Source organism: Triticum aestivum, chromosome 3A (assembly GCF_018294505.1).
Source record: "Triticum aestivum cultivar Chinese Spring chromosome 3A, IWGSC CS RefSeq v2.1, whole genome shotgun sequence".
NCBI lineage: Eukaryota > Viridiplantae > Streptophyta > Magnoliopsida > Poales > Poaceae > Triticum > Triticum aestivum.
The window spans coordinates 390926400-390953744 of NC_057800.1; the positions used below are offsets into that span (position 1 = coordinate 390926400).

The 27345-nt window shown below is 46.3% G+C and overlaps 2 protein-coding genes across 4 annotated transcripts; both read left to right on the forward strand.

Moving 5' to 3' along the window:
- The first annotated feature begins 13231 nt into the window (after window positions 1–13231).
- Window positions 13232–18545, forward strand: LOC123061375 (protein PIGMENT DEFECTIVE 338, chloroplastic). 3 transcript variants are annotated; one of them, XM_044484459.1, is made up of 8 exons: window positions 13232–13859; window positions 14017–14091; window positions 14197–14268; window positions 14375–14455; window positions 17201–17298; window positions 17805–17930; window positions 18100–18148; window positions 18247–18545. In XM_044484459.1, exons 1-8 carry the CDS (start codon window positions 13275–13277, stop codon window positions 18310–18312), a joined length of 1152 nt encoding a protein of 383 aa, XP_044340394.1. In that variant the 5' UTR covers window positions 13232–13274; the 3' UTR covers window positions 18313–18545. The 3 variants fall into 3 exon arrangements, with proteins under 3 accessions (XP_044340394.1, XP_044340393.1, XP_044340392.1); XM_044484457.1 differs by having other exon boundaries at window positions 13234–13859; window positions 18234–18545; XM_044484458.1 differs by lacking the exon at window positions 14017–14091 and having other exon boundaries at window positions 18234–18545.
- A 1569-nt stretch (window positions 18546–20114) lies between these two features.
- LOC123061376 (single myb histone 2) lies at window positions 20115–27237 on the forward strand. Its single transcript, XM_044484460.1, has 6 exons — window positions 20115–20583; window positions 21537–21763; window positions 25890–25974; window positions 26206–26289; window positions 26401–26730; window positions 26812–27237. The coding sequence occupies exons 1-6, from the start codon at window positions 20434–20436 to the stop codon at window positions 26827–26829; spliced, it is 894 nt and encodes a 297-aa protein (XP_044340395.1). The 5' UTR covers window positions 20115–20433; the 3' UTR covers window positions 26830–27237.
- The last annotated feature ends 108 nt before the right edge of the window (window positions 27238–27345 follow it).

Consider the following 27345-nt stretch of genomic DNA (forward strand, 5'->3'; position numbering starts at 1 on the left):
CAGTGGTCGGGCATTGAGTCCGACTCAACTTCACACCTTGTAACACAGGCAAGAACCCTTTCTTTGCTTGATCCATTTTGAACTTCTTCAAAATCTTGTCAAGGTATGTGCTTTGTGAAAGTCCAATTAAACGTCTTGATCTATCTCTATAGATCTTTATGCCTAATATGTAAGCAGCTTCACCGAGGTCTTTCATTGAAAAACTCTTATTCAAGTATCCCTTTATGCTATCCAGAAATTCTATATCATTTCCAATCAGTAATATATCATCCACATATAATATCAGAAATGCTACAGAGCTCCCACTCACTTTCTTGTAAATACAGGCTTCTCCAAAAGTCTGTATAAAACCAAATGCTTTGATCACACTATCAAAGCGTTTATTCCAACTCCGAGAGGCTTGCACCAGTCCATAAATGGATCGCTGGAGCTTGCACACTTTGTTAGCTCCCTTTGGATCGACAAAACCTTCCGGTTGCATCATATACAACTCTTCTTCCAGAAATCCATTCAGGAATGCAGTTTTGACATCCATCTGCCAAATTTCATAATCATAAAATGCGGCAATTGCTAACATGATTCGGACAGACTTAAGCATCGCTATGGGTGAGAAGGTCTCATCGTAGTCAATCCCTTGAACTTGCCGAAAACCTTTTGCGACAAGTCGAGCTTTGTAGACAGTAATATTACCGTCAGCGTCAGTCTTCTTCTTGAAGATCCATTTATTCTCAATTGCTTGCCGATCATCGGGCAAGTCAACCAAAGTCCATACTTTGTTCTCATACATGGATCCCATCTCAGATTTCATGGCTTCAAGCCATTTTGCGGAATCTGGGCTCACCATCGCTTCTTCATAGTTCGTAGGTTCATCATGATCTAGTAGCATGACTTCCAGAACAGGATTACCGTACCACTCTGGCGCGGATCTCACTCTGGTTGATCTACGAGGTTCAGTAGTATCTTGTTCTGAAGTTTCATGATCATTATCATTAGCTTCCTCACTAACTGGTGTAGGTGTCACAGAAACAGTTTTCTGTGATGCACTACTTTCCAATAAGGGAGCAGGTACAGTTACCTCGTCAAGTTCTACTTTCCTCCCACTCACTTCTTTCGAGAGAAACTCCTTCTCCAGAAAGTTTCCGAACTTAGCAACAAAAGTCTTGCCTTCGGATCTGTGATAGAAGGTGTATCCAATAGTCTCCTTTGGATATCCTATGAAGACACATTTCTCCGATTTGGGTTCGAGCTTATCAGGTTGAAGCTTTTTCACATAAGCATCGCAGCCCCAAACTTTCAGAAACGACAACTTTGGTTTCTTGCCAAACCATAGTTCATAAGGCGTCGTCTCAACGGATTTTGATGGTGCCCTATTTAACGTGAATGCGGCCGTCTCCAAAGCATAACCCCAAAACGATAGCGGTAAATCAGTAAGAGACATCATAGATCGCACCATATCTAGTAAAGTACGATTACGACGTTCGGACACACCATTACGCTGTGGTGTTCCGGGTGGCGTGAGTTGCGAAACTATTCCGCATTGTTTCAAATGTACACCAAACTCGTAACTCAAATATTCTCCTCCACGATCAGATCGTAGAAACTTTATTTTCTTGTTACGATGATTTTCAACTTCACTCTGAAATTCTTTGAACTTTTCAAACGTTTCAGACTTATGTTTCATTAAGTAGATATACCCATATCTGCTTAAATCATCTGTGAAGGTGAGAAAATAACGATATCCGCCACGAGCCTCAATATTCATCGGACCACATACATCTGTATGTATGATTTCCAACAAATCTGTTGCTCTCTCCATAGTACCGGAGAACGGCGTTTTAGTCATCTTGCCCATGAGGCACGGTTCGCAAGTACCAAGTGATTCATAATCAAGTGGTTCCAAAAGTCCATCAGTATGGAGTTTCTTCATGCGCTTTACACCGATATGACCTAAACGGCAGTGCCACAAATAAGTTGCACTATCATTATCAACTCTGCATCTTTTGGTTTCAACATTATGAATATGTGTGTTACTACTATCGAGATTCAATAAGAATAGACCACTCTTCAAGGGTGCATGACCATAAAAGATATTACTCATATAAATAGAACAACCATTATTCTCTGATTTAAATGAATAACCGTCTCGCATCAAACAAGATCCAGATATAATGTTCATGCTTAACGCTGGCACCAAATAACAATTATTTAGGTCTAATATTAATCCCGAAGGTAGATGTAGAGGTAGCGTGCCGACCGCGATCACATCGACTTTGGAACCGTTTCCCACGCGCATCGTCACCTCGTCCTTAGCCAATCTTCGCTTAATCCGTAGTCCCTGTTTCGAGTTGCAAATATTAGCAACAGAACCAGTATCAAATACCCAGGTGCTACTGCGAGCATTAGTAAGGTACACATCAATAACATGTATATCACATATACCTTTGTTCACCTTGCCATCCTTCTTATCCGCCAAATACTTGGGGCAGTTCCGCTTCCAGTGACCAGTCTGCTTGCAGTAGAAGCACTCAGTTTCAGGCTTAGGTCCAGACTTGGGTTTCTTCTCTTGAGCAGCAACTTGCTTGCTGTTCTTCTTGAAGTTCCCCTTCTTCTTCCCTTTGCCCTTTTTCTTGAAACTAGTGGTCTTGTTGACCATCAACACTTGATGCTCCTTTTTGATTTCTACCTCCGCAGCTTTCAGCATTGCGAAGAGCTCGGGAATAGTCTTATTCATCCCTTGCATATTATAGTTCATCACGAAGCTCTTGTAGCTTGGTGGCAGTGATTGGAGAATTCTGTCAATGACGCAATCATCTGGAAGATTAACTCCCATTTGAATCAAGTGATTATTATACCCAGACATTTTGAGTATATGCTCACTGACAGAACTGTTCTCCTCCATTTTGCAGCTATAGAACTTATTGGAGACTTCATATCTCTCAATCCGGGCATTTGCTTGAAATATTAACTTCAACTCCTGGAACATCTCATATGCTCCATGACGTTCAAAACGTCGTTGAAGTCCCGGTTCTAAGCCGTAAAGCATGGCACACTGAACTATCGAGTAGTCATCAGCTTTGCTCTGCCAGACGTTCACAACATCTGGTGTTGCTCCAGCAGCAGGCCTGGCACCCAGCGGTGCTTCCAGGACGTAATTCTTCTGTGCAGCAATGAGGATAATCCTCAAGTTACGGACCCAGTCCGTGTAATTGCTACCATCATCTTTCAACTTTGCTTTCTCAAGGAACGCATTAAAATTCAACGGAACAACAGCACGGGCCATTTATCTACAATCATACATAAACAAGCAAGATACTATCAGGTACTAAGTTCATGATAAATTTAGGTTCAGTTAATCATATTACTTAAAGAACTCCCACTTAGATAGACATCCCTCTAATCATCTAAGTGATTACGTGATCCAAATCAACTAAACCATGTCCGATCATCACGTGAGATGGAGTAGTTTCATTGGTGAACATCACTATGTTGATCATATCTACTATATGATTCACGCTCGACCTTTCGGTCTCCGTGTTCCGAGGCCATATCTGTATATGCTTGGCTCGTCAAGTATAACCTGAGTATTCCGCGTGTGCAACTGTTTTGCACCCGTTGTATTTGAACGTAGAGCCTATCACACCCGATCATCACGTGGTGTCTCAGCACGAAGAACTTTCGCAACGGTGCATACTCAGGGAGAACACTTCTTGATAATTTAGTGAGAGATCATCTTATAATGCTACCGTCAATCAAAGCAAGATAAGATGCATAAAAGATAAACATCACATGCAATCAATATAAGTGATATGATATGGCCATCATCATCTTGTGCTTGTGATCTCCATCTCCGAAGCACCGTCATGATCACCATCGTCACCGGCGCGACACCTTGATCTCCATCGTAGCATCGTTGTCGTCTCGCCAATCTTATGCTTCCACGACTATCGCTACCGCTTAGTGATAAAGTAAAGCATTACAGCGCGATTGCATTGCATACAATAAAGCGACAACCATATGGCTCCTGCCAGTTGCCGATAACTCGGTTACAAAACATGATCATCTCATACAATAAAATTTAGCATCATGTCTTGACCATATCACATCACAACATGCCCTGCAAAAACAAGTTAGACGTCCTCTACTTTGTTGTTGCATGTTTTACGTGGCTGCTACGGGCTTAAGCAAGAACCAATCTTACCTACGCATCAAAACCACAACGATAGTTTGTCAAGTTGGTGTTGTTTTAACCTTCGCAAGGACCGGGCGTAGCCACACTCGGTTCAACTAAAGTTGGAGAAACTGTCACCCGCAAGCCACCTATGTGCAAAGCACGTCGGGAGAACCGGTCTCGCGTAAGCGTACGCGTAATGTTGGTCCGGGCCGCTTCGTCCAACAATACCGCCGAACCAAAGTATGACATGCTGGTAAGCAGTATGACTTATATCGCCCACAACTCACTTGTGTTCTACTCGTGCATATAACATCAACATATAAAACCTAGGCTCGGATGCCACTGTTGGGTTTCGTAGTAATTTCAAAAAAATTCCTACGCGCACGCAAGATCATGGTGATGCATAGCAACGAGAGGGGAGAGTATGATCTACGTACCCTTGTAGATCGACAACGGAAGCGTTTGGTTGATGTAGTCGTACGTCTCCACGGCCCGACCGATCAAGCACCGAAACTACGGCACCTCCGAGTTCTAGCACACGTTCAGCTCGATGACGATCCCCGGACTCCGATCCAGCAAAGTGTCGGGGAAGAGTTCCGTCAGCACGACGGCGTGGTGACGATCTTGATGTACTACCGTCGCAGGGCTTCGCCTAAGCACCGCTACAATATTATCGAGGACTATGGTGGAAGGGGGCACCGCACACGGCTAAGAATATGATCACGTGGATCAACTTGTGTCTCTAGGGGTGCCCCTGCCTCCGTATATAAAGGTTCAAGGGAGGGGGGCCGGCCGGCCAAGGTGTGGCGCGCCAGGAGGAGTCCTACTCCTTCTGGGAGTAGGACTCCCCCCTTTCCTAGTTGGAATAGGATTCGTGGAGGGGGGGGGAAGAGGAGAGAGAGGAGGAAGGGGGGCCGGCCCCCTCTCCTTGTCCAATTCGGACCAAGGGGGGAGGGGCGCGCGGCCCATCTCTGGCCACCTCTCCTCTCTTCCACTAAGGCCCACTAAGGCCCATATACCTCCCGGGGGGTTCCGGTAACCTCCCGGTACTCCGGTAAAATCCCGATTTCACCCGGAACACTTCCGATATCCAAACATAGGCTTCCAATATATCAATCTTTATGTCTCGACCATTTCGAGACTCCTCGTCATGTCCGTGATCACATCCGGGACTCCGAACAACCTTCGGTACATCAAAATGCATAAACTCATAATATAACTGTCATCGTAACCTTAAGCGTGCGGACCCTACGGGTTCGAGAACAATGTAGACATGACCGAGACACGTCTCCGGTCAATAACCAATAGCGGAACCTGGATGCTCATATTGGCTCCTACATATTCTACGAAGATCTTTTATCGGTCAGACCGCATAACAACATACGTTGTTCCCTTTGTCATCGGTATGTTACTTGCCCGAGATTCGATCGTCGGTATCCTATACCTAGTTCAATCTCGTTACCGGCAAGTCTCTTTACTCGTTCTGTAATACATCATCCCGCAACTAACTCATTAGTTGCAATGCTTGCAAGGCTTAAGTGATGTGCATTACCGAGAGGGCCCAGAGATACCTCTCCGACAATCGGAGTGACAAATCCTAATCTCGAAATACGCCAACCCAACATGTACCTTTGGAGACACCTGTAGAGCTCCTTTATAATCACCCAGTTACGTTGTGACGTTTGGTAGCACACAAAGTGTTCCTCTGGCAAACGGGAGTTGCATAATCTCATAGTCATAGGAACATGTATAAGTCATGAAGAAAGCAATAGCAACATACTAAACGATCGGGTGCTAAGCTAATGGAATGGGTCATGTCAATCAGATCATTCAACTAATGATGTGATCCCGTTAATCAAATAACAACTCTTTGTCCATGGTTAGGAAACATAACCATCTTTGATTAACGAGCTAGTCAAGTAGAGGCATACTAGTGACACTCTGTTTGTCTATGTATTCACACATGTATTATGTTTCCGATTAATACAATTCTAGCATGAATAATAAACTTTTATCATGATATAAGGAAATAAATAATAACTTTATTATTGCCTCTAGGGCATATTTCCTTCACTGTGAGTCACGGGGACTCATCAATCTCACACCCTCGCGATCAAGACTATTTAAGCTTTTAGGTAAGGTAAAAGGTGTGAGGTGGAGCTGCAGCAAGCGACTAGCATATTTGGTGGCTAACATACGCAAATGAGAGCGAGAAGAGAAGGCAAAGGCACGATCAATGAACTATGATCAAGAAGTGATCCTAGAACAACCTAGTCAAACATAACTCCAACACCGTGTTCACTTCCCGGACCCCGCCGAGAAGAGACCATCACGATTACACACGCGGTTGATGCATTTTAATTAAGATAAACTTCAGGTTTTCTACAACCGGACATTAACAAATTCCCATCTGCCCATAACTGCGGGCACAGCTTTCGAAAGTTCAAAACCCTGCAGGGGTGTCCCAACTTAGCCCATCACAAGCTCTCACGGTCAACGAAAGATATTCCTTCTCCCAAGACAATCCGATCAGGCTCGGCATCCAGGTTACAAGACATCCTCAACAATGGTAAAACAAGTCCAGCAACACCACCCGAATGTGCCGACAAATCCCTATAGGATCTGCACATATCTCATTCTCTGGGCACACTCAGATGAGACATCCTACGAGTAAAACCAACCCTCAAGTTTCCCCGAGGTGGCCCCGCAGTCTACTCGGTTGGACCAACACTTAGAGGAGCACTGGCCCAGGGGGGGTTTAAATAAAGATGACCCTTGAGTCTGCAGAACCCAAGGGAAAGAAAAGGCTAGGTGGCGAATGGTAAAACCAATGTTGGGCATTGCTGGAAGAGTTTTATTCAAGGCGAACTGTCAAGGGGTTCCCATTATAACCAAACCGCGTAAGGAACGCAAAATCCAGGAACATAACACCGATATAACGGAAACTAGGGCGGCAAGAGTGGAACAAAACACTAGGCATAAGGCCAAGCCTTCCACCCTTTACCAAGTATATAGATGCATTAAATAAATAAGAGATATTGTGATATCCCAACAAAATATCCATGTTCCAACATGGAACAAGCTCCAATCTTCACCTGCAACTAACAACAGTATAAGAGGGGCTGAGCAAAGCGGTAACATAGCCAAACAACGGTTGCTAGGACAAGGTGGGTTAGAGGCTTGGCTCAACAATATGGGAGGCATGATAAAGTGTGTGATAGGTATCGCGACATAGGCATAGCAAAAGAGCGAGCAACTAGCAAGCAATGATAGAAGTGATTTCGAGGGTATGGTCATCTTGCCTGAGATCCCGCAAGGATGAAGAACGAGTCCATGAAGAAGACAAACAGACATAGTTGAACGAATCCTCACAAACGCGACGTTATCGGAACTATCTGAAGAAGCAACACCGGAAAGAAGCAAACAACATAGTGAACAAACATCACATAAGCATGGCATGATGCACAACCAAGTATGATGCATGTCCGGTTTAAATATGCATGGCATGGCAAAATGCAGAAACAAAACTACAAGTTAAATGGAGCCCAATATGCAACAAGTTGCATATTGATGGAACACCACATCAATTATTTAGTTCACTCCCGGTTAGGTACACAACAATATTAAGTGTTGGTTAACATGGCAAGAGGTGAAGCATAACAAAATATACTATCTAAACAATTTAAATGGGGCCGGATATAACAAACAACAAATCCGGTAAATCCCCATATGCATTTAGCAAATTAATGCAAACAACAAATTAAACATTCTTGATGTTGTTAACATGATGCGGATGACATTGCAAGTTTATGCAGGTTTTATGAAAATGTTAACAAGAGCATATTATGAATCATTTGTCATCGTGGCGGAAACGAAAGGGGGCCACGGCGATGAATCCTAAAGTGATGCCACGGCAACATTCCGGTTCTCGGTAACTCGATTGAGATACCGATGCAAAAGGAAAAGTGACGGGAGCGTGTCATGCAAGAAGATGGGGTGCTCCTGGATACCGGGTTCCCACATGTCGACGGCAAGGCAACGAGGAACTCACAAAGAACAACTCGGACACGATGCAACCACGAGCATCTCAAACATCACACAACATTCGTTCACGAGCGTCGTCTCGGTGGTTATACCTTCCAAGGAAGCATTCTCGAGGGGTTCGAGTTCGTAGAGGAAGTAGTTGTTCTCGTGACGGTAGTGGAAGTAGGGGTACATGCCGATGGTAGAGGTACTCTTAACGGTAGTGGTACACGTTTCTCGTCAAAATTACAGCGGCGGTAATTGTACACGGTTCGTAGATGTTCGAGTCGCCGGTAGAGGTACATGGCATAGCGTTACAAGGTCGGTCTCACCGGTCTCAATCTCGGCAGCCTAGTTGTACAAGCGCGACATCGGACTTGTCGAACCCGAACTCTTCGGGGGGGGGGGGGGGGGGGGGGCGTCGTGGTACTTGGCGAATCCGTGTAGTCGTGCATGTTCCAACATCAAACTTGGAGGGGCACCGACGGCGTTGTACTTGGCGAATCCTGGACGGTCTTGGCGGCCTCCGGTGGAGGTGTTTTGTTCGTTTGACCTAGGAAAACAGCGGCAGCAGCAGGCATCGCAGGAGCCAACGGGCGCGGTCGCCTACGAACGACGGGGACGGCCAGAGATGCAGCAACAGAAGCAAAACAGCAGCAGCAGCGAAGAAACCGACAACGGCTGGATCAAATCGGGTGCTGTGGTGCTATGCTCCAAGGAGAGCACAGGCGAGACAGAGGAAAAACAGGGGACATCGGCGTCGACCGGTGCTCCGGGAAGGTCGAGGATGCAGGGCACGTAGACGTGCTTGCTGGAGGACGACCGACGACAAAGGTTGGCCGGGATGGTCGCCGGCGGCGTCGGCGCGGTGGCGAACTGGCACAACGGCGGAGGAGACGGCAGCGAGGCACGCAGGAGAGGGAGCTGCTCGGCGGTGCTTGATTCCTGCGAGATCGAGGGAGGAGCGGGTGGCAGTGCAATCCGGCAGCGGAGCTCGCCGGATCAAGGATGCGGCAGGGAGCTCCTGGAGACTGGCGTCGCAGGGAATCGGGCGCAGGGGTCGGAGACGGGACGCGCGCAGCAGGGAGCTCACCGGCCGGAGCTGATGGTCAACGCAGTCGCAGGGTCGCAGGCACGAGGGCTCGGCGACGCTCCTGTTGCCGCTCACGACGACGAAGGGAGGACCATGGGCGCGCGGAGGAGAAGCACTACCTCGCGGCTGTGAACGCGAGCGAGGGGGAAGGCTGAGAACTCCGGCGATGCGGAGGTGCACTAGAGGTCCGGCGGAGGTCAAGGACGAAGCAGCAGGGCGGAGGCGAGGGGAGGAGGAGCTTCGACAGTGGCGGTTGCGTGGGATCAGGACGAAGGGGTCGAGAGGGAGATGGGGACGAGCGAGATCGGGCTCCCTGGCGGTGCGAGGGGAGAGAAATGAGGGAGAGAACGAGGGAGTTGGGTTCGGCCTAGGGTTAGGACTAGGTGGGCCAAAAGGCCGGCCCAGAAGAGAAGGGGCTGCGTCTGGATCTTGGCTGGGCTCTTTCTCTCTCTCACTCTCTCTTCTCTCTAAGCATAAAACAAAAATTAGGGAAGAAAAGAAAAGAGGGAGGGGGTTAGGGAAAGAATTAGCGCACGAGGGTAATATTTCTGGACTCACAAAAATGTGAGGAAATTAAATAAAATGGCAAGAGGATTTTTGGAGAACAATAGATTCGCACATGTTGAATTTAATTCAACATGTTTGAATTTTGAAACCCATTCGAAAGGACTCTAAATGGGCTGAGACTTTTAGAGGAGCCTTGATAAAAGAGATGAGAAATATTGGCAAGGTTTGAAGGTCAAACTCGAAGAGGTATAGACATGGAAAATATTTTGCATGTGTGTTATGGGTGATTCCGAAAATGGAATATTTAATATAGCTCCCTAAAATATTGGGAGGATATGTTATATAGAGAAATCACCACGTGAATTCCCTCGGTTTAAATGGATCAAAGATCCATGCCATTTATTTAGTTGAGTTAAGAAAAGAAATGACATGATGGCATGATGACATGATGCAATGCACATGATGCAAAGATGAAATGCAACGGACCAAACAAAACACACAACGAAACCCGGAAACCCTGGAAGGCATCTGCAGCTCCGGTCTTGGGGTGTCACAGATAGCCACCATCTCATCAAAAGACGGGACACCTTTGCCTCTATCAGAGAGGAGGTAGATGATACCTAAACCAACAAGACAACGTGGTGGTGGTGGTGGCAATGGAACTCCGGCAGGGCTTCGGCAAGTGCGTACCGGTGAAACATGGGAGGAGTTGGGAGAGCTAACGGGCAAGGATCGATGGGGGGCAGCCCCCAACGCCTCCCCACCTTTATATAGGAGTGTAGGGGGCTGGTGGCTTGCCCTCCAAGGCCCTAGGGTCATAGGTCAAGGGGGGGGGAGGGAATCTCTCCTTTCCTTCCCCACAGATCGCTATCTCCCTTTTTAGGATTGTGATCTTATCCCTTCGGGATATGATATTATTCCTTTTAAGGGAGGATCTTGGTGCGCCTAGACCAGGGTTGTGGGGATTTTCCCCACTACCCACGTTCATGTGGGTCCCCCAAAGCATGTGGGCCCCACTCCGGAACCTTCTAGAACCCTCCCAGTACAATACCGAAAAAACTCGAACTTTTTCCGGAACCCCGATAACAACTTTCCATATATGAATCTTTACCTTCGGACCATTCCATAGCTCCTCGTGATGTCCCGGATCCCTTCTGGGACTCCTAACAACCTTCAGACTTTCCGCTATTGATATCTCAACACTACCCTAGCGCTACCGAACGTTAAGCGTACGATCCTACTGGTTCGAGAATCATGCAGACATGATCGAGACTTCTCTTCGATCAACAACAATAGCGGGACCTAGGTGCCGATATTGATTCCTACATATTCAACGAAGATATTTATCGGTTGAACCACGATGTCAAGGATTCAGTCAATCCCTATGCAATTCTCTTTGTCCAGCGATATGTTACTTGCCCGAGATTCGATCGTCGGTATCTCCATACCTAGTTCAATCTCGTTACCGGCAAGTCTCTTTACTCGTCCATAACATAAGATTCCGTGACTAAACTCATTAGGCACATGAAGCTTCTTATGATGTTGTACTACCGAGAGGGCCCAGAGATATCTCTCCATCACACACGGAGTGACAAATCCCAGTCTCGATCCACACAACCCAACAGACACCTTCAGAGATACCTGTAGAGCACCTTTATGATCACCCAGTTATGAAGTTGCGTTTGATAGCACACAAGGCATTCCTCCGGTATCCAGGAGTAGCATGATCTCATGGTCGAAGGGACATATACTTGACATGAAGAAAGCTATAGAAAATAACTAAACATCTGATGCTAAGCTTACGATTGGGTTTGTCCATCACATCATTCTCCTAATGATGTGATCCCGTTATCAAATGACAACTCATGTCCATGGTTAGGAAACCTTAACCATCTTTGATCAACAAACTAGTCTAGTAAAGGCTTACTAGGGACATGGTGTGTCTATGTATTCACTCGTGTATTTAAGTTTTCGGTCAATACAATTCTAGCATGAATAATAAACATTTATCATGAACAGGAAATATGATAATAGCTATTTTATTATTGCCTCTAGGGCATATTTCCAACACTAGCCTACCACATTCAAAGCAAAAATGGGGCACCTTCCCATAGGATAAATCAAACCAAGTTCTATCCATGTCCTCCCGCGAGGTTTTGAGATAGAATCCACGCACTAGCGGCTCAAACACAGAAACTTTGGCCCGAACTCTGAGGTGTTGTCCTCTGGCTAGCCCCTCCTTGTCCACATCTACCTCACGATATTCCCAAGCTAGTTCCCAAGCGCAAAGCCAAAGTATTTTGTTCGCCCATTGGGAGGGAGATCCTTTACCCTCACCCAAATATCCACTTTATCAAAGATCATCTTTGAAGGCCTAGTATCCCCTTCATACTCCTTCAAAATCAGAACACTGAAATCATATTGCCATGGGCCATTATTCATCATGTGTTTCTGGTCACCCTCACTTCCAAAGTGGACACCAAAGATATTTCCACCGTAATCCCTGAACCTCGCAACCTTGTGAAGACCCCAGGCTATTTGCATCAACGTTCTAGCCCAGTCATATTCATTGGCCGAGGCGAGCAAACTTTGCCTACAGCTGGCCACTTTGGTTGTATATGAGCTTTCTCCCATGGATCTTCATAGATGACTCCCTCAGCTTCCTTGTCCATCAACACCATACCTCCTAGCCTCGAAGAAAGGCTCGAAGTAGGGTCCGAAGTCTTGTTCTATGCGGGAGATTCAGCTGATCTACCGCTTGTTGTCGCATCTGAACGTCGTGTCATCGGTGTGGCCGTCGCCCCTCTCCTCCCCCCCCCCCGCCAGTGGTCGAGGTCGACGCCTTCTTCTGGTTGTTCGTCCCCGCCGCCTCCGCAGCCGAAGCCGAGGAAGCCGTCTTCGTCGCTGAGGCCACCGCCACCCTGTTAGATGCCATCTTCTCCGGGTTACTTGTCGCCTTTCCGACCGTCCTCTCCGCCATTAGCACCGCCCCGTGGCGAAGGAAAGAACGTTGCCGATCTGTGCCGAGGGCTACGCAGTCGCCTCCCTAGACACAACCAAAGCTTCACCACCTCCGTCAGCCGAAACCCTAACAAGACGGCAGTCGCCATGCGATCGCCTAGCGTTTCGCTTCATGGTGGACCCTACCACTGGCGGAGCTTAGGCAAGGCCAAATGGGCCATGGCCCGCCCAGCTCTGCAGCTTTTTCTCACAATATAGCTAGCCCATGGGTTGTAGAATGCCAGCTAGTAGTAATTCCTTGCAGCCTGGCCTATTCAGCCCGCCCAGCTTTTTTTGGCAAGCTCCGCCACTGGACCCTACTGTTTATTCCGCGGGTCTGGGACCGAGATGTGCATCTTTTTTTTAAAATCGGGACTCATTTGACATTTCGGTGAAAGAACCTCGTATATTTTAACTCATCTTAATTATAACCAGATAAAGTACCGGCCAACAGGACGGGACGGCCAAACCACTGAGAAGATGCTGCCGCCGTCTTGCCGCCTGCTCCCTCTCATCTCGTCGCCGCCTCCTCCGCACTCCCTGCACGTCGCCAAAACTCTCATACCCAGGCAGACCCATGCCGGGGCCCGGGCCCGACACGTTGCCCCCACCATGTCCGCTCAGCTAGATGCCGCCCTCTCCGCCGGCTTCGTCCGCCTCCTCAACGCCGGGCAGGAGGACGCGGACTGCGGCGGCGGGCACTACGATCCGAAGCCGGGGGACTACGCCGTCGGGATCGTTGTCTCCGGCACCGAGGCTCGCCTCGACGTTGCCGTTGGCGCCGACCGCCTCGCTACGCTCCTCACCAAGGAGCTCCTCCCGCTCTGCCGCGCGGAGCTCCCTACTGGAGGTGCTAAACCGGCTCCGCCTCGGCCAGGGAGCGTGGGCGTCTCGGAGACCTCCCCCGTGGATGAAGAGACCCAAAATCAGAAGCGCGGGGCCAGGACGCTGGTGCCGCCCGGCACGGTGGTCTTCGCGGAGGTGCTCGGGCGCACACTGAGCGGGCGGCCGCTCCTGTCGGCGAGGCGGCTCTTCCGACGCCTCTCGTGGCACCGGGCAAGGCAGGTTTTGTCCTCCTTCACAGTGTGCACTTCCACCTGAAATTCTGATGCTGATGAGTTCGAGTCCACGCCCCCCCCCCCCCCCCCCCCCCCTTTGCTCTTGCGGGGATATGACAGACATGCGACACTAATAATGTAATTCATATATCTTGGTTAGGCAGATTATGCAACTTGACGAGCCAATTGAGGTCAAAATTTACGAATGGAATACTGGAGGACTGCTTACAAGAATTGAGGCAATAAAGAACTTACTTTCTTTCATTTTTACCGTCTTTAGTCATCAGTGGATATAGAGTTGTAATGGTTCAGTTCAGGTGTAAGATTTGCTTACTTCATTACAGGGTCTGAGAGCATTCCTTCCCAAATTTGAGCTCATGGACAGGATAAGTACGTTTACAGACTTGAAAAACAACGTAAGCAATAATCGAATTTGTGCCCAGTTCCATTGTTATTATCTAGACCGCTTGAAAGTTTGTTTACTTATTCCTCATTGAAGTAATTCATTGCTTGTGAACACAGGTTAGTCGCAGCATATGTGTGTGCATTATAAGGCTAGACGAAGAAACTAATGACCTCGTAGTTAGCGAGAAGAAAGCATGGGTTTGTACACTGACTTATCTTCGCAAGCTAGAATGTTTTTCGCTATTATTGTGGAAGTGTGGATTTCAAACTTTGTTTTGTTTATAACTATGCAAAGTTTCTTATAGATCTGTAAGTTTTACTCCCTCCGTCATAATATAAGATGTTATTACAACCAATATATAAGTATATTGGTTGTAATAACATCTTATATATTGGTTGTAATAACATCTTATATTATATTCCCTCCATCCCAAAATAAGTGTCGTTGATATAGAACAACTTTGTACTAAAACAGCGACACTTATTTTGGGATGGAGGGGGTAGCAAAAAAGTACCAAAATGCCAAGAAACAAATTTCACCCAACCAAAATTTGGTGGCATCTACGTATTGCATTGCTCTTGCGCGTTGAGACTTTGTAGCGGCAGTACTTATGAACACTTTGAAGGTAGCTATACCTTTTTTTTTAAGACAAGGTAGCTATACTGTTCCTTCTTACGTTGGGACAGGAGAAAAAATTCACCTTGTGGTTAAGAGCACTAAGAGCATCTCCTATAGATGATGTAAAATATATCACTAAAAAGTGGTTGGAATAAAATATACACCACCAAAAAGAGTTTTTTACATCATCAAGAAACACCCAACTCCAACAGATGATGTAAAATACAGCAGCCACGCGGTGCCGCTCTAACAGGTGATGTAAAAATGGCCAACGGCCGCGCGGCAGCAGCACTATAGCCGCACATATTCGAATCAAAATCATCCCATGGACATATAAAATCAACAGTATTCCAAATTCAACATGAACTCAACTTCCATAGCAAACATAGTTCATAATCCAACAAACAAAATTGCATCATGTCAAACAAAGCTCATGATCCAACAAATAAAAGCACATAAACATAAGATAAAACATAGCATCCATCCTCTCCGTTGTCACTTGGCACATTATGGACATTGGCATCATCATCATCAATTGCTTCTTTCTTGACATTCTCATGCGTTGATGCATCGATGCCGCCACCTCCACCGGATCACCTCCCATACCACTCATATTGCCACCGAAGCCACCTCCCATGCCACTCATGTTTCCACCAAAGCCACCTCCTGTGCCACTCATGTTTTCAACGAAGCCACCTCCTGTGCCACTCATATTGCCACCATCCATGTTGCCACCAAAGGCACCACCCATGTTTGCACCAAAGGCACCACCCATGTTGCCATCGAAGACACCACCCATGTTGCCACCAAAGGCACCACCCATGCCACCTCCCATCATGTTCATGTAGCCACCCATTCCACCTCCCATTGCACCCATTCCTCCTCCCATTCCACACATGGCACCTCCTATTCCACCCATTCCTCCTCCAATTCCACCCCTGGCACCTCCCATTCCACCCATTCCTCCTCCAATTCCACCCATGGCACCTCCCATTCCACCCATTCCTCCTCCCATCATGTTTCTCATGAGCATGGTCTTCATGATCATTTCGTCGTGACAAAGCTCGACAAACGCTTTTTGCTTAAACTTTAGTGCCTTCTCCTCCACCGTCTTAAGCTCATCGTCCACCACCTTCCTCTCCTCTAGTTCCACCTTCCCCTCCACGACCGTCGCCCTCCGCCGCTCGGCTTCTCTCCTCTCCTCCATCTTTCAATTTCGACCTTCTTTTTTCTTGGCATACTCTTTCCTCGCAATGACAATGGCGTCAAATTCTTCTTTAAGATCATTGTCTCCTGCCGAGCCCTTTGCTTTTTTATTTCCATCCGGCCTATATGATTTGGTCGCCGAGTGAGGAGTGGGGCTCCTTCTTCTCTCCTCACCACTGTCATCGTCATCATCATCATGATCGACAACCAAGCTCTTCTTCCTCGGAGCTTCAAAAGCTTCCAGATTCTTCCACCTCTCCTCATCCTTGAGCTCTTTGTAGCAATGATGGAAAGTGAACGGTTTCCTTTCTTCTTCTTGTCCTGGTTCTTGTCTCTTTCTTGGAACAAACCTCGGGCAATCATTTTCTACAAAATAACAACAAAAGTAACATCATCAATTTATAGGAACATATGCCACCATGAGATTTGGCCGCGGGCTCCTTCTTCGTCGGCGGCGCAACCACTCTGGCGCCGGCCCCGGTGCGGTGAGATGGGGGCGGCATGGCGGCGGTTGCGGTGGCGGGAAAGGTAGGAGCCGTGGTGGCAGCCATTGCGAGGTGCATCAGACCGGCCCCGGGGTCTGGGGAGTCGGCCATGGGGTCCGGCGGTGGCCGGCAGGCAGCGGGAAGCTTCCCTTTGGCAGTTGGCGTTCGCACAGCTGCTGGCTGTTTTACTCGGCCGCGTGGCTGGTGATGTATATTTGCATCACTTCGTGTCTTCGTGATGCATTTTACATCTGAGTAAAATCTGAGTTTTTTTTTTTGCATCTACATCATCTAGTGGAGGGACGTTTTTGGGCCTCAGTGATGTATATTTCGGTTATTTATACATCTACATCATCTATTGGAGATGCTCTAATGGGGATGAAGATGGAAAATTATCCCAATTGGGGAATAGCCCTGCTGTTATGTAAATCAGTGGGATTAGCCCTGTTGTGAATGTAAATGAGTTCCATTTACATATTCTATAATATAATTATCCTGTTATTGGTCCTGCCTTTGATGCACAAGTAAACATAGCAATTTCATTTTGATTTCACTGCGAGCTCGACTAAATCTAACATTGTTGGACATATACAAACAATGATAGTATTGATATACTGAGAGCACATTCTTCAGGAAATGACATATCTTAAAGAAGGAGCTCTTCTAAAAGGGAATGTACACAAGATTTTTCCATATGGTGCGCAAGTTAGGATAACGGGGACCAACAGAAGGTACAAGCTGAATGGTTGCAAAGCAGATTCCTGTTTTGCTAAATGTACAATTACATTTGAAAATCTAAGCATGAATTGCCTTTTTTTATATTGTTGCTCCTCATTTTGTTACACTTAAATTTAACCAATTTAGTATTTATGCAAAGAAATATTAATGAAACTCAAGTGGTCTAAATTTATAGCGATTAAGCGTTGTGATCAGTTGATTACAACAGGCACATTGAATTTTATCGCATATTGGTTACATATATACCTCATATTTAAGCATTAAGAAGATGCATGTCAGATATTAAACCTTGACGTGTCATAGCTTTTTTGACAGACAGCTGTAGTTGCAGAAGTTTTTTCCTGCATTTGATTGCAACAGGACCTGGAACAATGGCTGAAAACTAAGTAGATGATAAAACATGATGTTGTGTAGCCAATCATAAGCTAACAAGATGATGCCTTGTTTTCTTTTTTTAAGAAGGAAGTAAATAATAGTGTATTGAACTACTCTTATGCAGTGGATTACTGCACATCTCCAACATTAGTCAAGGCCGTGTCTTGTCAGTAAGCGACATCCTAAAAGTAGATGATGAGCTGAAAGTTCTGGTGATCAAGTCAAATGTTTCTGACAAAATTGCACTCAGGTAATACCGTCACAACACGATGCACTGGATTATTCAGCTGCCAACTAACAGTTTTAAAACAGTGTAGTGGAATCAGCTTTCAAAATTCTTTGTTCGTACTAGTTTGTAGCAAGATTTTGTCATCAGATATGGTAAAACACTGAAATTTATTTTGCTACCTAATTAACAGCATAGCAGACCTGGAGAGTGCTCCTGGTTTATTTCTGTCAGATAAAGCGGTGAGACTGAATTACATTTTATGTTTCTTTGACAGTTCTCTCATGTGTATCTTTTCTTAGTACCATTTGTCTTGTGCTAATGCAGAAGGTGTTTTCAGAAGCTCAGGAAATGGCAAAGAGGTACCGGGAGCAGCTTCCAGTTGTCTCTCGGAACACTAAATTAGATTATGACCTTCGAGGGGAAACTATTCCGTTTGATAATGAAGCGACACTTTATGCAAACTGGAAATGGTTCAAATTTCTGAGGCATGCCAAATCTGGTGACGAAAATGATAGAACATAATTGCAGCTGATGTTTATTTCATGCGCTGTATATTGTAAGGAGAATTTGGTCCCCCTCGAAGAAGAGAATGTATGTGACGACCTGAATTGAAACAGTATTAACGATTCTTACTGAGTGCACCGCGTGCTGTACAGTACTACTCCCTCCGTTCCAAATTACTCGTCGCAGAAATGGATGTCTCTAGAACTAAAATACATCTAGATACATCTATTTCTGCGACTGCAACGAATAATTCGGAACGGAGGAAGTACCTTCCGTAACCAAGCAAGAACAAGTTTTCCGGGCAGGAACAGGCGGCTTCAACCGATGAAGATCACAACAAGGCATTTGTTTGCTGACAACAAAAGAGACTTTCTGGTCCGTTAAATTTCATGGCAAAATTCGATACATCCATACCCGTGACAAGTAATTTGGAACGAAGGGAGTACTACCATAGGTCATACTGTTGTGGATTCAGATCCTCGTTGCTTTCGTACGTCCTTGTCAAGGTCTATCGCTCCAGACCAGCGAGGCTGTGGATTTGCCTCCCCTCTGCTGCTTCGGCGGTCGGTGGCCGGGAGAGAAATCCAGGTGTCCTTGCTTCGGTTAGTAGTTTAGGTTATTGTTTTTTAGGGCCTGTTTGGGACTGCTCCGTTTCATAAAAATCGATTTCACTTCACTAAATTCATTTTGGAGCGGTTTCATTTAGAAGTTGTAGTACTATTAAAGGGAATGTTTGGTTGCCATCTAGCTCCAGCTTCAAGAATGAGAAATTTGGTGGAAAGGATCTATTTGATTGGTTGAGGGGAAAGAAACGAAGGGATATCCACTTACTGGTGGCAGTGGTGGGTAATTTCCACCCAACTCCAGGTTCTAGAGTTTTTTGGAGCACTCACTGAAAAGCTTCATAAAAAACTAAGAGTTGTACCCCAGATTCTAGTTTTTTGCGGAGCGGCATATCATGGAGCTACCCCGTTTGGCTTGTGTTTTCTGGAGTGAAGCTGAATTTTAAGGAGCAGAACAGTCCCAAACAGGCTCTTAGTCTCGCAGGTGTGGCGCTCGGGTGATGGCGGCGCTTTTTCATTTCGTCCGTCTGGACATAGTCGGCGGAGGTCCAACGTAGATTTTTGCCGTCTGCGTGGGGCGGTTAGGTTAGGTTTTATCCTCATGCGGTGAGATTGATGTCAGGCACTTTAGATGTATGCAAGTGTTTAACGGTGATGACTGCGACTCCAAGGCCCTGGTCCTAATGGGCATGTGCATGAAGACTATCCGACTGTCATTGAGAAGATCTAAGCCGGCTCTGGTATAAGGGCGACGACAAACAACGTGTTAGCGGCTTGTTCTGACGTCAGTAGTTGGTTTTAGAATTTCGATGTAATTTTTAGTGCTTGAGAAGCTTTGTAAAACTTTTATAATAGATCTGATATCTTTTTGAGAAAAAAAAATCGTAGCATTGTTTATAGTTCCTTGATTTGATTTTTGTTGTGGGAGAGAAAACCAACCTGGAGGGGTGACTGGGTATTCTTCTCCCACTTATCGGTCCCACATGCATACACAGATGGATCAGCCGCTCGGACCAACAGCAACGAGCTCTAGTACCCGACACCAATTAATCCCATTCCCTATTATACTTCTCAAAAGAAAAATCCCATTTCCTAAAAGAAAGGGAAAATAAGGACGACACAGCAACTAATCCCCTTCTGTTTATAACCTCCAGCTCCAAAGCCTTGACGATGGCTGCCTCCCACCCCTCTTCCTCCTCCTCATCTCATGCCACCCTCGCCTAGAACCCCTCCGCCTCCCGATCTCCGGTGCAATCTTAGGCCTACTCCCCGCACCCCGATCGCCTCCTGACCCTCGTCCCGTCGGATCCTCCGCCGAATTGCCGGACGAATCCATCGAATTGCCCCCATCAATAACGCCGCTGCCCTAGAGGAGGCAGGACGAGACGAGACCCTTGGGGGTTGGTTGTTGCGGGGGCGCGGTTTCTGGCCGCGCCGCGGTGCTCTACGTGCGTGGGATGGGTGCGCCGAAGCAGAGGTGGACGTCGGAGGAGGAAGCCGCGCTCAAGGCCGGCGTGGCCAAGCACGGGCCGGGAAAGTGGCGGACCATCCTCCGCGACACGGACTTCAGCGCCGTCCTGCGCCTCCGATCCAATGTTGACCTCAAGGTGGGTCGCGGAGATCATTGCCCCCTTTCCGATCGGATCGGCGCCGGGATGGTTGCTCTTTTGCGCCTGAAAATTGTGGCGACGGGTGTTGGCGATCGGTTGGGAAGAGCAGGAAATCTCGCGTCTATTTGGGTTGACGATTGCGGCTTTTGTACCAGATCGCGAGATTTAGGGGGTTCATGTTCATATTGGCTAATCAATTGGAAATGTTTCTCTGTGGGACAATTTTCACGATAATGGACAGATCAGCAGGGAAATCTCTCCTTTGCTCAACTGGTGCTGTGGTGAACTGAAATGTATCTGACTGAGTTGCCCCATTAATTCTCGATAGACACATTGTTCACCTTGGTGTCAGGATCCGACATTACTATGGAAGTTTCTTCCATTAGAACTTATTTCATACATTTTTTTCTAAGGAAAGTCAAGGATAGTTAGCATGATGAAACAAGTTGGCTTTACGTTGTCTGACGTTTGTTTCCTCTTCTGGTGTTGCTGATTTTGCTATATTGTTTGATTAAGTTACGTTAAGATGAAAAATAGTACAGGTAGTTCTTTGAGATGCAAATGATGATTGAAATGGGTCAAATTTTATTGTTCTTATTAACTTTTGACTAAGACACTAAGTTGCGTAGCAGTTATAGTAAACAGTTGCAATGTTCAACCAGCTGTCTGTTGCCAGTCTTGGTTTCCAGGAATAAATATGCGGCTTTGCTAGAACTCATCTAGCTGAGTTTTAGTTATGTCTCATTCACTTTTATAGCCATTGGATTGATACTATAAGATGCGTGTGTGCTGATGTGGTTTGTAGTACTATTTTTATCTGTTTTTGTTTTCAGGTGAATGAGACCAAATTATATCTCATCTAGATGAGTCCTAGGCACTCCCATAAATATGTGTCTGCGTATCATTGAGTGTGAATGAATCTTATTGATTGGTCTGGTCCGATTGTGCAGGACAAGTGGCGCAACTTGAGTGTTACTGCTGGAGGATATGGCTCAAGAGAAAAGGCAAGAATGGCGTTGAAGCAAGGCAAGCGTGTTCCCAAGGTTAACACTGAACCAATGGACGTTGATGCAGATAATCTGGACAATGTTCATGATACAGTCATTGATGCAAAACCATTGGCAGTGGTTGTTGAACCCAGCCAGCGTGAATGCAGTTCAGAGAAGTCAGTTGCTAGGTTAGTGTATAAATAAACTTGTTCCATATTAAATTTATTATTATCAATTGTGTATTTATTTTCAAAATTGTTCCATCAATGTAAATTGATAGGTGTTGACCCGTAGCCATTTAGGTTCATAAGTTGATTGGAATGGAAATTCTATGCATACCATCTTCGAGTTGCTGACCTGTCACCTATCTTTGAGACAGCTAGTCTAGGGCTTCACATATGGACACACGTAGAAAATTGAGATATATATTTAAATCACATGATTTTCCTGTGACAACTCGATTTAATGATATGATATTTTCTCTTGACTTGGTAATTATGAAAAAGTCATAGTGTCCTATCATTACCAAATTTTGTACAAGAGTCAAAAGGCCTTACTGTATTAAATAAGCAGAAGAGAGTTCCCCGGTTAATTAAAGTAAAATCAGGTGAAAACCTGCATAACACACATAGCCATCGACAACAGGGCACTCTGGCTGGCCTTGTCACCAATGAAGATTTGACACACATTGTTGCGGAAACATCGTCGAGGTGGTCCAGGAAACATCCACGTCACCCATCACTCCTTGATCTAGCGATTTAAACTTAACTGGCACGAAAAGCCTGCTATGGCTACTAGAGATCATTCTGAGCCAAATCCACCTTCCATAGGTTTTTGTGGCAGGGAATTGGTGCACACGGGCTGGGCTGCTAGGTCTGGCCAAAAGCAAGAGCGTTTTTACATGCCACTACCTCGATGTCCACCACCCCATACCAACACACCCGCAACCCTACCTTTTGCCGTTCTGAGAAGCCAATGTTAGGCGCTGAAGCGAACCCACAACACCATCCACGGACCGAAGCCACGTGCCCTTGCAATGCAATGTTAACAGCGCTAGTCGAGCAAGCACAAGAAGCGTCAATCATCGCTCACAGCTGTGCCAAACTTTGGCCTTAGGACATGTTGAAGCATTGATGAGGCACCACCGCCCTTACTATGCCAATGCCGCTACCATGCTACCACACTGGCTTCCACGGGATCCCACAAGCTTTGGAGGTGGGCACTGCCATCGCCCAGACCGTCAACCTGATGCACCAATTCTAGCTCCTGACATGCAGGCAAGGAGGGATGCAGCTAACACCCCAAGCTGCCATCTCTCGCTTAAAACTGTTGTCAGCCCTCTGCCTTGCTAGATGAGGCCGCTGCGCTCTCGGTGCCAAGATTGGGGCTGAGGAGGCGAGGGAGCAGCTACCTGGAATTGGAGGAAGCGAGATCCTGGCACTTGTGGCCGGCGGGCGGCTTCCACCAGCGGTGGCAGGGGAAGAAGGCGAGCCCCTAGTGCTGGCTAGGGTTCGCCCCCCTGAGTTGGCCCACTTGAGGGTTTAGGCGACAGGCGTGTGGGAGTTTCTGTTATTACCGGATTAGTGACAACACTATTAGAATGACCTCCCATAAGAGAATCTAAATTGATGGCATGATTACAACCAGAGACCATGCAGATATGGAACCCATCTACATGGCCATGTTTATTGCCTCTCAGTGCACCAGTTGGGCAGTGGGTTTTGTAAGTTCAGACATAAATTAATAATTTTTAACGCTGGTTAAATAAGTACTTCCTCTGGACTACATACGGAATGAAATGAGGGAACAAGCACACTAAAACGTGTCTATATACATCCGATTCACAAAAAAGTTAACATCTTATATTTGTGAACGGAGGGGGGTAATATATACTTTTGGTAGCATAGGTACATATAACATGCTGTGCATGTAGTTCAATATATTTAGAAAAGCCATTTTTAGGCCATTGCTTGATGTATTATTATGTGGTGGATGCATATTCTGTGCTATAGGGCATTTAAATATATTTTTCCTCTCTATTCTATAGTTGAGGTTTTTAGTCAGGTCTACGGTAACTGTTCATTTGCTTGAAGTCTTATGTGTGAAACTCGCTTCACCATTTCCTGAAATAAATCTAGTTGGAAACACACATATTAAGAAACTCAGGCAGTATTGTATTTTTTTTTGATTTTTTTTGAAGTTTAGTATTGTATATTTAACCACATGACGACAGTACTGTGTACATTGTGCAATTCACTGCTATGTTTAAGTTGACTTGCTATGAAGAGTCAATATCTTTGCACAGTTAAGTTCTTTGCATATTATTATGCCACTGCAATTTTCACATATTGGAAAAACCATCAGGACTTTCAATGCATCTACATATGCCATTATAGCCACTTAAGCACATATACGGTCAAATACCGTACCCCTATTTTGTTTCGTCTGTTCCAAGGACACAAATGTCCTTGCCCCATCAGCCCGACACGAATCGATGTGCTGCCCGCTTCTCTTCTCCCGCAGCTTCCCGCAGTTCGCACCCAGCAGCATGACCTGTTCCGCACTCCTCCACGATGACAACGTCGCCAATGTCATCACAGGATGCCTCGGCATCGTGGGCTGAAAGCCTCAAACGCTGGCCACAACGCCCACTATGGCTGGCTTTACGACACCTTCCAGTCTAGCCTCCTGACACTCCAGCTCGCGGTGGTACGCTTCGTCCCGGTCCCCACGGGCTTGTACATGTCCCACGCCGTCTCCCGAAAGCTGCTTATCGAGTTCGAGCCTTCGAGGTTGTTATCCTCACCCCCTACACGCATGCCGTGGTGTAGCAGGGCCTGGGGAGCCCAAGACCACGACGCTGCCCCGGTGTGTACCACGACGCTCTCAAGGCGGTGGAGGTGGCGCCTGCAGCCAAGCTGACCAAGGCTGCTGCCAATCCTGAGCCTGATGTCGCTAAGCTCGCCCCCACACCGGAGCCGCACGGCGCCATGCACGCCCATGCGTCGCACCAACATCATCGGCTCATTGCTGGAGCTGTACCATGGCAAGCTCGCACGCATGCGCTCTCTACCAAGATGGACTTCAGCGAGTTCTGCAACGCGTGGTTGGCGGAGCATGCAGCGACACACATCGCCTGCACCTGAGGCGGCAAGGAGAATTGGCCGTAGATGCCGCTGTCGTGGGAGTTATTCCAGCCGGCATTGGGGTTGTCGGGCATTGCCTACTGGATCCTACCAACTCCGACGAGGTGAGGATGCAGGCTGCCTTGGCAGCACAGTGCCTCTACCTGAGGGACATGGAGACCATGGAAGTGCGTGCGGTGCTGCCTGTAGGAGCCTCATCGTGCTGCCCTAGATGGTCGAGGAGCCCAACCCGAAGGCGTCCTTCTCCAGTACTGTCGAGGTGAACATGGCAAACCCGAAGTCCATGAGGGCTAACATCCTCTGGGCGAAGAACTATACGATCATCACATCACGAGATTAGCGGAAGTACTAGAAAGGAGGTCGGGAGGGCGGCGGCACCCGAAGAGACGCAATGGGTGCCGGCGGCAGAAGAACGGAGAGAGTGGGAAGTTATTTAGGTTTTTTTCTTCTTTTGAGTTGATGGGGCGTGGGCATTTGTGTCCATGAGAAAATATGGAACAAATACAGCCTCTATTTTTTGATAAAACTTGGCCTTAAGTGGCTATAGTAGCATCTATAGATGTACTCCCTCCGTTTCTATTTTGTCTGCGTATAAGTTTTCTCAGTTTTTTCTGCAATAGTCTGCGTGTTCCCTTCTTTTAGCCCTCTCTTTCCATGCTGCCCCTCTATTCCGCTTTTCCCCGTCTAATCCGCTGCATGCATGAGCCAACCTGTTGCATGTGTAGAGAGAAATTAGTGGGCAATCCAGCGGCATGCAAAGCGGGCCAGGGGCGCATGCAGAGAAGGGCCAATCATTCGCTAGCGAATTTATTGCATGTCAGTTTCCTTGCCATCAACGCAGGGGCAAAACAGTCTAAAAAAAGCCCAAGCATTGCCTCCTTGGTATGCGGGCTGGTTCTTATGCACAGAGAAAAAAGAATCGGAGCCTCGGAGGGAGTATTTGGAAGGTCTGGTGGCATTTTTTGAAAGATGGAAATTTAGTGACATTTTCTGAATACATGAAAATTGCAGTGGCATCTATCCAGTTAACCTTTTTTTATTGATAATGAACTGATGTAATGCTTCAAGTTGAGGAAACCATCCAGATATTGCTTATTAGCCATTTTTCACTTTATGCGAGTACCGCCTCTGAGCATTCTTAACATTATTCCAAAATGTTTGGTCGTAGGCTTGATGATCTCATATTGGAAGCTATAAAGAAGCTTAAGGAGTCTTCTGGATCAAATAAAACGGCCATCGCTTCATACATTGAGGTAATTGTAATGATCGCCACTCCCTAATATCTTCTTTTATTTCCTTGATCGATACTATTTGCTTGAGTTTTGAGGTACCTCAAATTTGTCCCGACAGTCAATATTTCCTTTCTTTTGTTATTTGCTTTTACTGAAATGTTTATCTTGTTCTTCATGGGAATCCGAGACTTCTCTGAAGCAATCTTTAGTGATTTTGCAGATGACTCTAATAAGACTTGTCTCTATATGTAGGAGCAATACTGGCCACCTGCTGATTTTCAACGCTTACTATCAACAAAATTGAAGGCACTGGTTGTTACTGGAAAATTGATGAAGGTACTTTGACTGTGCATGCACTCGTGCGGGAATATGTGGTCTACCATGTATCGAACTACAATAGAAGTGCACATTTTAGTTGCTTCTATTTTAATCATGGTTTTATTACAGTCCAACCAAAAATACAGAATTGCACCGAGTTCAGTCTCGCTAGGTGGAAGGAGCACCAAGGTGCACTCAACCGAAGACGACAAACAAAATATTTGTATTAGACAACTAACTAAGCCTCAAGTGGATGCTGAACTCGATATGATGACACACATGAATAAGGAAGAGGCAGCAGCATTTGCTGCCAAGGCAGTTGCTGAGGCAGAAGTTGCCAATGCGGAGGCCGAAGAAGCAGCAAGGGCTGCAGAAGCTGCAGAAGCTGAGGCTGAAGCTGCAAAGGCTTTTCTCGATGCCGTCATGTTGACTGTGCAAAACAAAAATGCTGCCTCTGCGGTACATTGAGCATATTTTTTGTTTTCAGAATATTCTCTACCAAATGCACATTCTATAACTTGCTAAACTCATTAAATGCAGATTCTTCGAGCTTGCTGATCTTCTCTACTAGCCGTGCCGTGCATTTGGCTTCAGTCAGCAGAAGTTTGTATGAGACAATGCTTGTGTTGTGCCGCAAAGCTTTTGTCGATACATGAGTTTCTTGTATAGCTATAGATCAAAATGTTTCAATGAAGGGCAGGGGTTTTCAACATCTTGCTGTTGGTCCTAAACCCTGGCTCACCCTTCAGATGTGATGTTATCTAGTAGCATCCTCTTAGATAAATATATCATGTAATTGGCGCTGTGTTGTGTTAGCCAGTCAATAACGCAATAACAGGAGCGAACAGGAAAGTAGTATTCAATTTTCATCCTTTTTTCTTCTGAACATGTGTTTATTTGTAATTAAACTCTAGTCCATTCTCCTTAGTTCAAGTGATGTCATGAAATAGAATTATAGCGAAAGAATCAAAATTGCCGTGGCAAGATATTTCTCAGATATGTTGAGTTGATTACAGTGGTTTAGCAGGATGATAATATATATGCAGTGGATTTGTGTCCTCTGCATCGATTTTG

Coding starts and splice junctions, on each gene's coding strand:
- LOC123061375 (XM_044484457.1), top strand. CDS start 13,275: ATGCTGCCGCCGTCTTGCCGCCTGCTCCCTCTCATCTCGTCGCCGCCT. Junction 13,860..14,016: donor CGTGGCACCGGGCAAGGCAG/GTTTTGTCCTCC, acceptor TTGGTTAGGCAG/ATTATGCAACTTGACGAGCC. Junction 14,269..14,374: donor TTACAGACTTGAAAAACAAC/GTAAGCAATAAT, acceptor TTGTGAACACAG/GTTAGTCGCAGCATATGTGT.
- LOC123061376 (XM_044484460.1), top strand. CDS start 20,434: ATGGGTGCGCCGAAGCAGAGGTGGACGTCGGAGGAGGAAGCCGCGCTC. Junction 20,584..21,536: donor GATCCAATGTTGACCTCAAG/GTGGGTCGCGGA, acceptor CCGATTGTGCAG/GACAAGTGGCGCAACTTGAG. Junction 25,975..26,205: donor CCATCGCTTCATACATTGAG/GTAATTGTAATG, acceptor CTCTATATGTAG/GAGCAATACTGGCCACCTGC.